Source organism: Emydura macquarii, unplaced genomic scaffold (genome assembly GCF_026122565.2).
Source record: "Emydura macquarii macquarii isolate MOO-44397 ecotype Brisbane River unplaced genomic scaffold, CSIRO-AGI_Emac_v2 contig_2897, whole genome shotgun sequence".
NCBI lineage: Eukaryota > Metazoa > Chordata > Testudines > Chelidae > Emydura > Emydura macquarii.
Window position 1 is genome coordinate 14,069,098 of NW_027133034.1, and position 14,136 is coordinate 14,083,233.

General features: G+C 37.7%; 1 protein-coding gene across 2 annotated transcripts in view; it reads right to left on the reverse strand.

Moving 5' to 3' along the window:
- CNTNAP4 (contactin associated protein family member 4) overlaps window positions 1-14,136 on the reverse strand; it is a 438,417-nt gene that overhangs the window by 288,861 nt on the left and 135,420 nt on the right. Inside the window, exon 2 of one of the 2 annotated variants that reach the window (XM_067569202.1) lies at window positions 10,385-10,497. In XM_067569202.1, coding sequence (XP_067425303.1) covers window positions 10,385-10,463 — 79 coding nt within the window. In that variant the 5' untranslated portion in view covers window positions 10,464-10,497. Of the gene's footprint in view, window positions 1-5,734; window positions 5,862-10,384; window positions 10,498-14,136 lie in introns of those variants that run through there. The other variant, XM_067569201.1, reaches the window with a different exon arrangement.

The window sequence follows — 14,136 nt, forward strand, 5'->3', positions numbered from 1 at the left end:
CCCGCTACTCTGCTGGATAGACTTCCTACCATATGTTTTCTATCCTTTGTGATTTAAAACCCTAGTGGTAGTTTTCATCACTGGTGCATTAAACAGGTATGGTGTTTAAATAATAATTCTGTAGTTACTAATTTAAAACTATTTAAAATGTCAAAAGTTTCCAGGCTTCAATCACTTTTCAAATTATCACACTGAAAATACCCATTAGCTGGAACCTAAGCAGTATCATTTTTTATCTCCCCGTTCACACTATTCTTTGCTCATTGCAAGGAGAGTAGTAGCTTCTAATGAACCATGAAGAGAATTCACTCTAAAAAACAAAGAGGGGTTGGGGCCCAATCCTGCTCTTATTGCCATAAATGTAAGTTTTGAGCCTGGTGTCAATAACATCAGGATCAGGCCCACTGAGGGTCCCTCTACAAGATATTATAGACACAAGGTGGAGAAGGTAATATCTTTTATTGGACCGACCAACTAATGTTGGTGAGAGAGAGATGAAATTTGAAAGCTTGTCTCTCTCACCAACAGAAGTTGGTCCAATAAAAGATATTATTTCTCCCCACTTTGTCTCTCTAATATCCAGGAACCAAGACAGCTACAACTATGCTGTATACAAGATTAGATCTTCAGTGCACACACACAATTCCATTCTTATCCAAAATTTCCCGCTAGTGTTTTTAGGTTATGCCCCAAGTGCACTACTTACATGAAAAACTCTCCCACTTAATATTTTGTATCAGATTCATTCCATTCCAGAGTGGAAAAAGATCTTGCGCTGTCTCTAAGTAAGCAGTGACAATACATGATGGCATGTTGAGGTGTGAAGATGTCATCACCATTAATTTGGGATCGATGCATTACTCACCAATGTCAAAACCACAAATGAGTTATGCACATCATGTCACAAGTGCAAAAACATGTTGTATACCACACCACACCATTATAAGCATGTAGCATAAGGCATGTTTTACAGAAAACATATTTTTACATATGTGTTAGCGTTTTTAATAGTGTTATTGGTACTATTTTTATATCCTTCCCCCTGTAAAACCAGGATCCCTTATTAACATGAATTAAAAGTGAAGAGTTGTCTTAGGGAGAGGAAAATTATAATTTATCAACTTCAGAAACCTGTAAAACAGCTGTTTCATACAGTAAAAAATGTCTGATTTTAAAATCTGATATATCTCAATCTACCAGGACCAAGAATTAAAGTTATACCCACTGGAAAAAGATTAACAACATATATTTAGAAAATCATATTTTTGAAGCAGGAATTGTCCTTTTAGTGTGTTTGGAAAGTGCCTAGCATATAATTGGTGCTACCATAAAAAAACAACCAATACCAATACTAATAGGAATGGGGTAGTGATTTGGGATGTTGGGGGAGAGAGAGAATTCCTAACTTTTACATAGAACAAAGCTCTCATTTCTATGAGATACTGCACCTTTAACATACTACTGATGCAATACCAATCTCATTTTTGGGAAAAATCTACATTTGAAAGAAGGAAACATTTCTCCAGCAATGTGGTGATGGGATTTTTTGTTTTGTTCATTGCTTTTCCTTCCTTTCCCACTGGTGCTATTACAAGCTGCTCTTAGGTTTTGAACTTTAGAAATAGTCCTACTGATGATGGATTATTAGGAAGAATACAGATGAACTTGTCAAAAGGTAGATGAGTGAAATTTATCATGAGTAGCACCACTTCTTACATTCGATCATTATGCTACACATAAACATGTATATACATGTGTTATGGAGGCAATCTTAATGGAGCCTTAGTGATGATTACTTTAAGATATGCAGTTAACTTATGACTGTCTCTCCCCCCTCCATCCTGGTGGATGAACGGATATGCATATTTAAACTGACAGAAAGAAAGTATAATACTTAGAGTTTGGCAACTGTGGTATCAATATTTGCACAAGTTAGCAATGGCCTTGGTACTCTTGACAGGCAAAGAGGAAAAAGTACTTCAAAAGGAATATATACAATCGTCCCTAACATGTGACTCAAATTGATAGTATAAATTACATTTAATCTACTGCATTCTGCTTAGACAGTTCATTTCATTTTTCTCTTATTTTTTACTGTTTTTTTTTTTCTTTTGCTTCCCACCATTCAGCAAGTATGTCTGTTTGCTCAGTCCAGGGACAAATATATTTGCTATCATTTTACAAGCCGTAGTGATAGGTTCCAAATTGTTGACTATGCTCAGCACAATGGACAAAGGACTTTCATGTGAATTCTGGACATTGAAAAAGATACAAGCTCTCTACTTCTCTAATGTTAACAAGAAGCTCCAAAAAAATAACATTTGATCAACTTACAGAAATTATGGTCATTGCTATATAACAGTGCAAATTTGATTTGGGGGGTATACCTTAAGTAAAGACTTTTGTAAATATGGAAGATTTTAGAAACAGAAGAACATGATCTCTGTCTTCACCTGTATACAGAGAACAGATTTTGTGTGAGAATTCCTTAATTGGGTTGGCAGTATTTCCATTCATTCCCCGAATCATCCTTAATTTTGGTCAAAGTTGAGCTAAAATGTGTGTGAGATTTAATTATATTTCATGCAACACTTCATTTCCAGAGTTTCAAAGGAAGAATTATGCCTATCGAAGTTTCATGACCAAGTTTCAGGCAAGTAGCCCGAAGCTGATTTACCAACAGGCTGATTTACAGCTGTGGAGTCAGCTTCAAATAAAAGAAAAATGTTTGCGGGCCCCATGAACAAAACTTTACTCCTTGATCCTTAAACAAACACTTTTATATGACTTTTCATGGTTTTTTATTTATGGCCATGTGTGTCAATTTCCTTTCAAATGCTTCTGAAGTTTTAATTCTTTGGGAAGAGGTAACTACTTTCTACACCTTTAAGTGAAGCAACTTGGTACATAACTTTTAAAATATACGTATTCCTAGTGACAACCATTATCTTACTGTGCTCAACTGTTTATTGTGTCATTCTTAAGGACAGAACAAACATATACCCAGATAAAAAGTCATGTTTCAATTTCAAAACAATATGGTTTTTCAATTTTAAATAAGGTGTACTTTAAATCTTCCTTACTCAGTGAAGGAATATCTCAGAACAATATGGATAGAAGAAAAACTTCAGAATAATTCAGTTTGTGACAAAAAGAGGGGTATTCCCAGTCTAGACCCATGATCAAACTCTGGAAAAAAATTGTTAGTAGAACAAGCAGTTAAGATTTGTAAATATACACTTTGTGGTGAAATCCAGATGTCCTTACTCAGGTATATTTCTATTATTTCAGTGGGAATTTGAGTAAGGACAAAGTAAAAACTGAAGTAAGGTATTCAGTATATGACATTGAAGTGACACCTGAAAAGACAGATAGATTAACTTTGTAGAAGAATGAAAACAGCATTCCATTTTTCTCTATGGTTAACAGTGTGGTTTATCTTATAAAAACAAAGAAAATTCAAACTAAGAACTTGATTTTATGATAGCTATTTATTCAGTGTTATTTGAATATATTCATTCAGATCGGAGAATTATGTTCTGAAAGGAATTTCCATGTGCAGTTCACTTCTGCTGAAGAAAGTGAAGTATGTTAAAGGAAGAGTAGAATTACTACTGCATGGTTTTGCAGTAATTGGGGGTCAGGACATAACACTCATGGGACATTTGAAAACAACTTACATTTCCATGGGATGTATTTTTTTTAGATACATAGTCTGCCATTTCAGCTGTGCACTGTTCCTTTAAAAAAGATTATCCATGTGAAATAAGTACCTTTTCAGCAGTCTGTGTTCTTGTGTGAGATGAAGGAGATGTACAATCTAGTGGAGTCAAAAATCTCCCAATTTTTATTCCTGACTCTGACACTGACTTTCTCTGTGGATTTAAGTTAACTTCTCCAAGCATCAGTTTCCCCATCTGTAAAATGGGGACAATACTTATTTCCTTACTATACATGGGTATTTTGACTATGAAGTAATATATGTAAATCATCTTCAATTGGAAAAAATAAGTATATTAACATAGCTATTCATTTATCAATATAATTTAGATTGGCTCGTCTCTGAGAAGTATTAGAGAAAAAGCAGCAAACGTGGTTAATACCATATTTTTTTTACCCTTCATAATTCTGTACTGGGAAAAGCTTGATTTTTCCCCCCCAAGTCTTTTTCTTAAATTGTAAGAGTGACCTCTAGTGCTTTACTATTTTGTTGTATTCTGCAAGTCCTATTTTGCAATGGTTTTAATATGCCTTTCTGTAAACGTCTGATTTAGCTCTGTGCATAGTGCCAAATGCTATTAATGTGTGATTCACTTATCATGATCTTGTGAAAATGGATGTATTATTAAACGATACAATGCAAAATGACAGAGAATTAAAGCTGAGGCTGGATTGCAGCAGGGTGTTTTACAAAAGGAACTTAATATTCATTTTAGGACTACTTTATGCATTTGAGTATCAAATGAGATAGGATTACTGAATGACAGCACCAGATCATTTGGGTGCTGCAGTATGATTATCAGGCTCATGGTAGCATGTTTAGTTTTCAAACTGTCCAAATGAAAACCCTTCAATGTACACAGCACTTCTAACTTTGTCATTGCTTAGATGTTTGCACAGAGTTGTCTCCTGCTATGACGCTGTAAGGTTATTCCTGAACATTCCCAGTATCACTAACATTCACCTTCTTAAAATACAGTCACTATTCCTGCCTTCCCCATTCATATGCTGCACAGCCAGAACCTTAACAGATTTAAAAACAAAACAAAACAGGTTGCTCATTTTAGGCTATAAGCATCTGACATTTTGGCAACTATTCTGATGGATGTATGCAAAATAAAAACCCTTATGGTCCACTGAAGGCAAAGTGCATCCAAAGGAACTCAGAACAGTTACTGAATAGGTAAAACACCTGGAGGTTAGTTTCTGATAAGTTTGTTTAATGAAAATGGTCAGCCTTGATTCATCATTGAAACCAAAGATTCCAGTGCTAAATCATATATACATCAGTTCTGCCTTCTAGAGGACAGGTTCTTTTACACACTGTAATCACTATCTCTATTTTGCAATACTATCCTACCGGCTAACTATGATTTACTCATTTTTAAAAAACTTTCTGCTCTTACCAATAGTGCCCTCTTCCTTAGTCACACATGAACACTGTTCTGTAAGCAATCAATGCACATCCCAGGAAACCTTGTCCTCAATATTTTTTCCTTGTTAACCTTGCTTTGCTCATGAACTGCACACTACTGTACATCAGACTTATTTGAGAGCCAGCGTATTTCAGGAGATGCAAGTACCAGCCTGACAAATTATAAATTGCTAAAAGCCAAGCTGATGCAGCATACAGTAGAAGTCTTCCTGTAATTTCAATGTAAGACACAATTCCTTGTAAAATGCAGCACTCCTAAACAGTAAACAAAAATTAAAATGGGGATGGAATGTGCAATTCCTTGGTAAAAATGTTAATTTCAGGTTATACTGGAACTTGAGCTTTTTCAACAGAATTCTGTATATAGAATTTGTATGAAAATGTATAGGATGGATTTTAGAACTTAGAAAATGACATTTCTCAGCCAAGGAAATATTTTCAGCCTAGCTATTTGCTCTCATGTTTTCAGAAGCATTAAGTATTTATTTCAAGAACAATATTTATTCTAGAGCCAAATAAAATAGCCCAGAAGTTTTCAAAACAGTCTGGTCTGAGTTTCAAATCATTTGCAATACTTACATTTATTTCCTGACACTATTGTGTTCCAGTTACGAACAGATAACAGAAACAGCAGCTTGAAGAAGATTTCAGTGACAGAATCCATGTTCACATTCATAGAGGCACCCAAAAGAACTAGAGTATTAGGAAACAGCTGCTCTGCACTTCAGTCCTATTCTTGCTTCCTCTTCTGTCTCTCTCTCTCTCTCTGCTTTCAGCGCTTCCCAGTTGTCAGACACCTCAGTCAAATGCACTTTGCATCTGCTTACACATGCATACACACCTCCAATTCTGCTTTTTTCTCCCCTAACAGCAATCCCTTAAGAGCAGCAGCAAGTATCTCTCCTCCAATTTCACAGAAGCACTCAGGGCTAAACTGCTAGACTACCCTGTACAGCTTGCTTACAGAAGCTACACATTCACAGTGTGTCCTGGACACCCCTTGTGGTGACAGGTAGGAAATGTGAGTCTATGATGAAAGCCAGACAATATGATAAAACATACTGCACATGTGCATCGGGACAGAGCCTTTGCTTGGTTCTCACAGTGCCCCATTCTTATAATGATTTTTAAGTATGTGGAACATATTTATTTGTTGTATATCTTGCTTTTCCTCCTCCTCCATAACCATACCTGAAAAGAACTTTCAGTTGCTAAAGCATTTAGAAGTACTGCATTTTGGAGAGACTATATTACATTTCTCAAGCATTTGTGGGAGGAACTCTAATAGTACAGGTAAAAGTGCATTGTACCTTTGCTTGTGAAATAAATTTAGGAACTAATAACCTAGTGTCCATCAGAAAATAATGCTGCAAAAAAATTCCCTTATGAATACTACTTTAACTGACATTAAGTAATAACCCCATAAATGAAGGACCTTTAATAAAACACGTCACTTTCGTTAAGATTGTGTCAGCATTTCCTATATGCTATATCCTATTTTGAGGGTTAAAATAAATACTTTGGTTGCCTATTTTGCGCACAAAAGATATTAACTTGGAATTGTAGTGTTCTTTAAACTGTCCAAAGGTTTCTTACATGAGTACAAAAGCTTTAGTATGGATACATTTTTCAGAAGGATTTTGGTCTGTATGTTTTAATATATATCCCCAAAATATATTTGCAAAACAGACTAGAATGGCAGTGAATGGTAAACAGAGTAATAGGTACAAGAAGGCATACAATACTGTCAGTTTATTAGGACCCTCCCTGCATCAGTGAGCTATTTTGTGCTACAATGAGCATTCACCTCAAAAAAGGACAAGTAGAGTTTCTGTCACTACCATTTCCTCAGGGTTTCCATGACAGAGACTGGATTTAAGACTGCAGACTGCAACACAGGCTATTAAATTGAAGTGCAAAGTCACCATGTTCTCAGCTTCTCTAAAGCATGCCCCTGTCCAAGCAAGCACCATCTTCTTTTGGGGCTCTTCCAAGCCCCTATGACAATCTGGTGCAAAAGAGTTTATGACCATTTTCTATGATCACATCTTCTCTGTGATAGATTTTCTCCACTGGGGCCTTTGTGAAAAGGTTTATGCTAGGATAAACTAACCTTAACAGTTGGTGAATTCAGCCTATTTGGCCCAAATCCTGCCCTCTCTGTTCAAAGCACACTTCCTCAAAATGCAGCTGGACCAAGGAGACTCTGCTATTTAAGTGAGACAGACTGTGGAGAGGGCTGCATCCTTGCACTCCTCAGAGCACTACTCAATACAGTTCAATCTAGGTCACCATGCAGACATGCTTGGTCAGGGGAGCAGACAAAGGTGAAGGGAGGAGGTTTGGATAAGCGTCCCATAACCTGAACTTTCAGTTGCTTATCTAAACCAAGCTTCTCAAATGCCTTGAGCGATCACTGATTCAACTAGAGATGGGGAAAGCAGGCTGGTTTGGTTTTACACAACTTCATCTTGGTAAGTTTTGGTTTTGCAAAACAGGACCAGGGTTGGCTCAGATCAGGGCATTAATTTAGTCCACCCATGTTCTGAGAGAGATTTGATTAAAGGTTTGGTTTCATTCCACTATAATGGTGAACCAGAGTCATTGAGAGTAGAAACCCCTTTAATCAAAGCCACAAAAGTTCAGATGGGGGGCACAAGTGAATCTGGTTTGGGCACCTCTCCAGATCAAATTCTGCTTTCATTAATATGGTGTAAAACTGGAGTAACTCCACTAAAGACGCTGAGATCAGAATTTGGCCCCCTCATTTTAACCCATACTTCTTCCCTTATATCTACTGACATAGCTGAGTTTGCAAATGCCTTGTTCGAACCTGGCCACTAGCTTCAGCTTCTTTGTCATTTAATTCCTCAAAAAAAAAAAAAAAAATACTGACCTTCTGACAGACTGATCATCATCAGAAAAAGGTTCTTTCAACTGAAAGCCCTGCATCTGAGCAGCTACTTCTAAAGCTCAGTATCCCATGAGAGAGTCCTGAACTCTATAGTTCGAAGAAATTTCACATTTAGAAAATAGGGCAAACAACATATAAAATCTTGGCAAGGATTCCCAATGGAGCAAAGTTCTTTAGAACTGGCTGTAAGGACCTTGGGGTTTCAGCATAGAAAGAATAAGAATGCTGATAAAAATAGTAAAACACTCTATAAACATGTGATAAAATTTGTTTTGTAAAATACCATACAGTGCCCAAAAAAGGGGTCACAGATTTTATCTTTCTTTGAACTACAAGGCAGTAAGGATTAATCTGATCCACTCCTTTCTTATAACTGTGGAAATGTCTGTTTTGTTTTTAATAACAGAACAACATCCAGGGATATATTTCATAGAGTGATTCAGAGATATTTGTGTAAAGGACATATCTGACATTTTAGGATAACCATCATGATCTTCCCTCAGATTCTGTATGATTCATTGTGATGAGGTTGGCAGCTAAAAACCATACAAAACAACAAAATGTGCCTCACCTTGAATACTGCAACCTTCTCTCTGCCTTCCCCTCACTGCACCCCCACACTCTCCAAGCTATTTAAAATGCTGCTGCTCAATCATCTTCTCTTGCTCTGATTGTATCACTCCTCTATTTGAATCCCCAGCAGTGGCTCACTTTTCTCCCCCACATAAAATTCAAGCTTCTCAGTAAATTCTCAGCTATACCTTGAGGGCCCTGCACCCACATTGCTCCAGTTAATCTGTTTCCCACCCCCATCCGGTGGCTTATGCTCTTCACAAGCCTTTCTGCTCTTTGACCCTTTGTAGTCCTCTCACTCCCATCATGATGGCCTTTCCATGCTATTCCTTATTCTTCAAATTACCTCTCTCCTGTGTGTCAAACAATCTCCTTCTCATCATTCAAATTCTTCCTCTAAGCATACTTCTGTAAAGCAACATTGATTTTCCCCAGTGTATTATATATGTTTAAATGGTGTGAACTTACACATGCATGCATGCACACATTATTTAGAGCAACTGTAAGTTCTTTGGGATAGGGATAATTTGGACTGCAGATGGTCTGGGATGGCTTGATTTTATCAAAAACTTTAGTCATCCACTTTTGGTAGTACACCCTCCACTTTCTAATTGTCCCCTGCTCTCTTTTGATAGACTCAAAGTGAGATGAAATTATCATTCCCCTATAAAATAATTTGTGCCGTGCTTCTTTGACTATGAGAAGAATAAAATTTTGAATCATGCAAATCCCACTCCTGGCAATGCTCAAACATGCATAGTAGTGTTAGATGCTGCAGAAAGATGGTAAAGCTCTGTGAATGACATAACTGTAAGAAACAGAAGGAAAGACACAGTATCACATAGTTTGCTTTCTGACTGAAGAGAAATGGAAAGAAGCAGCAGCTATCTTTACGTAAGAGATTTCAAATTACTTTTAATTTCCACAATACTACAGGCATTCACTACACATTATTTTACTAAAACAAATATGACAACTTAATATTTATAGCATTTGTCAGCTGGAGAGTGAGAATTACAAACAAGCGAAGTATTCAGTATTCTATACCTATGCATTACAAAGAGTTACTTTAATCTTCTACATTAACTTTTCTAGCTCCTAGGAAAATTCCTCTTGTAGTCCCCTGAAACCACAGGACATGCTGTGAGAATTGACCAGCTATCTCAGCACCTTTGGCTTTTAATTAATCCAGCACCAATGCATGATTTTTCAATCTCCAACAAACCAACATTTCCTGTACCCAGGTGCAATATTAAGGTTCTGCTATGCTTTAGTAAACAAGATAATAGAAAGAAAGACACAGATGTTTAAACGCTTCAGTTCTCATTTAGTCAAAGGAAAATGAATCCTATCCCTTGTGTTGCGGCCCTTGGTGTAAATCGCCATCTATTGCCACCCACTGCAGTTGTGCGTTCTCTTGACACTAGTATACACTTGATTCTCTTGACACTAGTATACACTAACATGATGCAGGTGGAGCAAATTTCAACTGTTTATTGCAAAGAGAGCTGTCACAAGAGCAAAATCTCCCTCTCAACGCTGCTAGAAACCATTCACTCCCCCACCCCCCACCCAAAGCATTGTCAGAATACACTTAGGCGCATGCAAGAAAACAGCCCCAACATGTAGTATATTTTGGCACATCATAAGCTAAAATAAAATCCACCCTCACATAAACTGCAGAAGTTTGTAATAAATATAGTATATAGTAAGAAGTACTTGTCAAAAATGAACAGTCTTACCATTAATTTGCCCAGCAGGGGCAGAGTTGTCCACTTTGTCGGTTGATTGTAAAATAACAGGCTGCAAGTTTCTCTTCATGGTGTATCAGTTGAAAAAGAAGAAAGGAAATGTTCTATGTATGAAAAGCAAGTTTTGCTGTTATTTTCATTATAAATTAATACTATTTCCCTAAAGGAGATAACCCTAATCTCTTCTCAACTGAAATGAAGGCCTGGAGTTAAGCAGAACTAGTTCAGTTTGCCTGCAGCAGGCTCAAAACTGCAGGGAGTCTGCATAAGAGTCCACTCCACTGCACAGCACAGAGCATTGCTCTATGTGGACTGTTGGCCAGCCTGGCAGCAGATTTGAGGACCAGGACCAGGTGTGTTAGTGTAATGGCAAGGCCAGAGGATCTACAACTACTCTTGAAACACTGGGCATTCCTCCCCTGCCTCCACCCTTTCAGGAGGTGTTTAAACCACCACAGGGGTAATTGCAGGCAGTTTTTCTGCCATTCCTCAGACTTGAGGTGTTGAGAGGACTTATCCTTTTCAGCTGTTGTGGATCTCCCTAGGTGCATAGTCCAGTTACTTAGGGTGTGCATTGCAAAGAGGAGAAGAGAGTTTTGGCTCCAACATATACATTAACTCATCATCTCTACTGAAGGGAGTCCCTATGAGTGCTGTGGTATCCCAGTCCCCTCTGATGCCTGGCAGCATTCTGGATGTAGCACACACCCAGATATAAGCATAGTAGACACTCCAAGTTCTAGCCCTCGGTGGGCTCCCATAAATGCATTTTGAGTAACAGAGAATTATTTTACTACAGCTGCCTGAACTGAAAGGTGCAAATACTTCAGCATGATTATGTAACGTACAAAACACTTCCTAACCCAGGGGCAATCCTATACAGGAATGCAGAAGTAACAATCTCATTTTAAGCCCTCTGCACTCTCCTCCTGCAGCAGATAGTACTGGTCCCTGGCCTGCTGCCTCCAGCCTGCCTCTTCCTACTTTCAGAAGGCAGCTGGCCCTCTTTTGAGTTTAGCCTCTTTTGATATTACGATCCTATTTCTTTTTTTCAGGTACTCAGAGCTAAGGAGCCCTGGACCGTCTGACTAGTGAACTGGTTAACATTATCCTGTCCCTGCAGTTCAACCAGAGTAGAAGGATGGTCCCCAGTAATGACTCAGAAGGTTCATTATAATATAAAAGTAACTATATACTGAAGTGCAAATATTCCATTCTTTCTGGTTGTCATGAATGTAGTGGCATACCGATGCTCCCCCTGCTTGAAGAAAGCCCACTCATGCCGGGTTACCAATGAGACCGAGTCATCCAGAGGCCTAGAAGGGCCAGGAGGAGATACTGACCAACAAGGAGCCAGCAGGCCAGTTAAGAATATTAAGAAAATTAAGACTATTTAGCTCATCACAACTTGCAGCTAGTGTCCAGTGAGGATAAAAGGGCATCTCCCAGAGGTAAATGAGACCCTGACCCAGGATTTCACTGGTAAACCTTGTGCCCATAAAAGAAGGCACAAAGTCTTCAAGTCCATGGAGTCTGCAGATCTTCAGTCTCTGAAGTTTTCCCTTAGTATGCTCAACCCTCCCAACATGAGAAGCAGGCAAGAAGATTCAGAAGTGAGCTGAGTCCTACAGGTAGGGCAAGATAGTCTACCCTGAGTTTTTCCCTGCCCTGGACCTGTTTAAATTCTTGTTATGTGAGAGCAGGGGACAGCATATAGCATCCCTCCACAGTGTTAAATTAATAAAGCTGTGGCCTAATGCTTAAATCCATCCAACATCTGTCATCATGCACTAGTGTGTCCTAATCAAAGCCTCTGAGCAGGTCCATTGGGAACAACATAGTAACAGAAGCCTGAGCAGACTCAGACTGAGCCAAGCACTCATGCAGTTAATAAAATCAGTACTACTTCTCAGCTGAAAATCTGACTCCTAAACAATGAACTGATGCACCAGTGCCAAGAGAGTCTGAGCTACTGCCTCACATCAAAACAATAGCTCTGGTTGAGAAGTGAGGGTTTTGAGCCTAAAGAAGGGGGAAGTCACTTATTTGAAAATCAATCTTTTGAAAGAAGAGCCTGATTTTTCTACATTTCTGAGGTGCAGATTTTCTGGAATGTGAGCCTCAGTTTTTCTAGATAATAAAAGTATAATTGAAAAAAACTCTTTTGGCTTGACTACATCCAAGAATAATCATATCCAGCAGTCACCTCAAAACATTTAATTTACAGGGTCATCTGTACATTAAAAGTCTGCCATTTTATCTTCTTTAAAGATGTTCACCCTCTTTTAGCCATTCTGAATCTCCAGTACAGAGAGGTGATTTTGCAATGCACCATGGAAATTATAGGAATAAAATAACTAGATTCAATTATCTAGTGGGCAGATCCAAAATTACTTGTTAATACTGTAGAACTATCATCTATAGTCAGGAAACTATCATGCAAGTATGAAACCTGCCTTTATTTCTTTACATGGAAAGCAAAAGCCCTTCCTTATGCAGAGATGTTAGCAAAGTAATTAACCAAAATCCTGTAGGCTATCAATTCATAGACCATTTGAAAGGATTGGCAAGAGCACAATAGTTTAATTCCATGCAACTGTTTCATGTTCAAGATCTGGCATGCTAGTGGAAAACAAACAAGTACTCTGTTATTACAAGACATTCCATATATCTTACTTACGTTTGATTTCCACAACGTTAAGATGGAAAACCCAGGCAACATGGCTTCCCTATCTTAATTTGATTAAAATTGTTCTTTTGCCAGCAGAATTTTCAGCTATTGGGATACAAATCTGGTGTGTTATCAAAACAATGTGTAAGAGATAATATAGAAGACAACAGATAACAAACCAACTTGTGCAAGTTGCACAGTCACAAATACAAGACGCAGCTCTTTCAAAAATCCAATTATGTATGCGCTGTCAATTCTTAGCTTATACGGCAAATAGCCAATGTTTCATTCATCTGGACAGCGTTCTACAGAGCAGGGTCAACCTTCACATACTGTCAGTAAACTATTGTTGAAGATCCCCCTTAATGTGTTAGGCACAAACATATTTCCCTAAAGGGACAGAGTTTTGTTCCATCTCTTTTTCTTGAACAACTTTTCTTTAGGGGGATAATACAAAGAAAATCCCATTACGTTTTTTTGTTTCTAATTCCCACATTCATCTGATGCATTGCCAAAGGGCACACATTAAAACGGTGCTTAGCTCAACATGCAAGTCATCTTCTTTTTAATTTAACAATCTATATATTACACATGATAAACATAACTCTTAATACCTACACCTTCTGTTTTGTGGGTTTATTACTTTCATTTTGGGGGGACTAAGCAAGTTTTCAGTTTTATGTAGTTTTCCAAAATGTTGATTTCCATAGCTTTCTCTTTGTATATTCTTTACTGACTAATGTGTATTATATACATTACTCATTACAGTATATGCTTACTGAATATACTTACAGTAATGAGTAACCTCTTTATAATGTTCCCTAGTGAAGTTTAACACAGTACTGTTTCATTAAAGCACCCTAAGAAACCCGTGGTGCACACCAGCAGGTTCTACATGGAACAATTAATGTGTAACACATTAATGTGCTTCAGAAATCACATCCTACTTCTGTGTGTAGATGAGCCATTAGATACAAGTAAGGATTTCTGGAGTTTATTGGATAATACAGATTTTTTTTGGTATCAAGGGTATTTTATTGGTGTTTATCAGTTAAAATAAAAAATCAGAAAC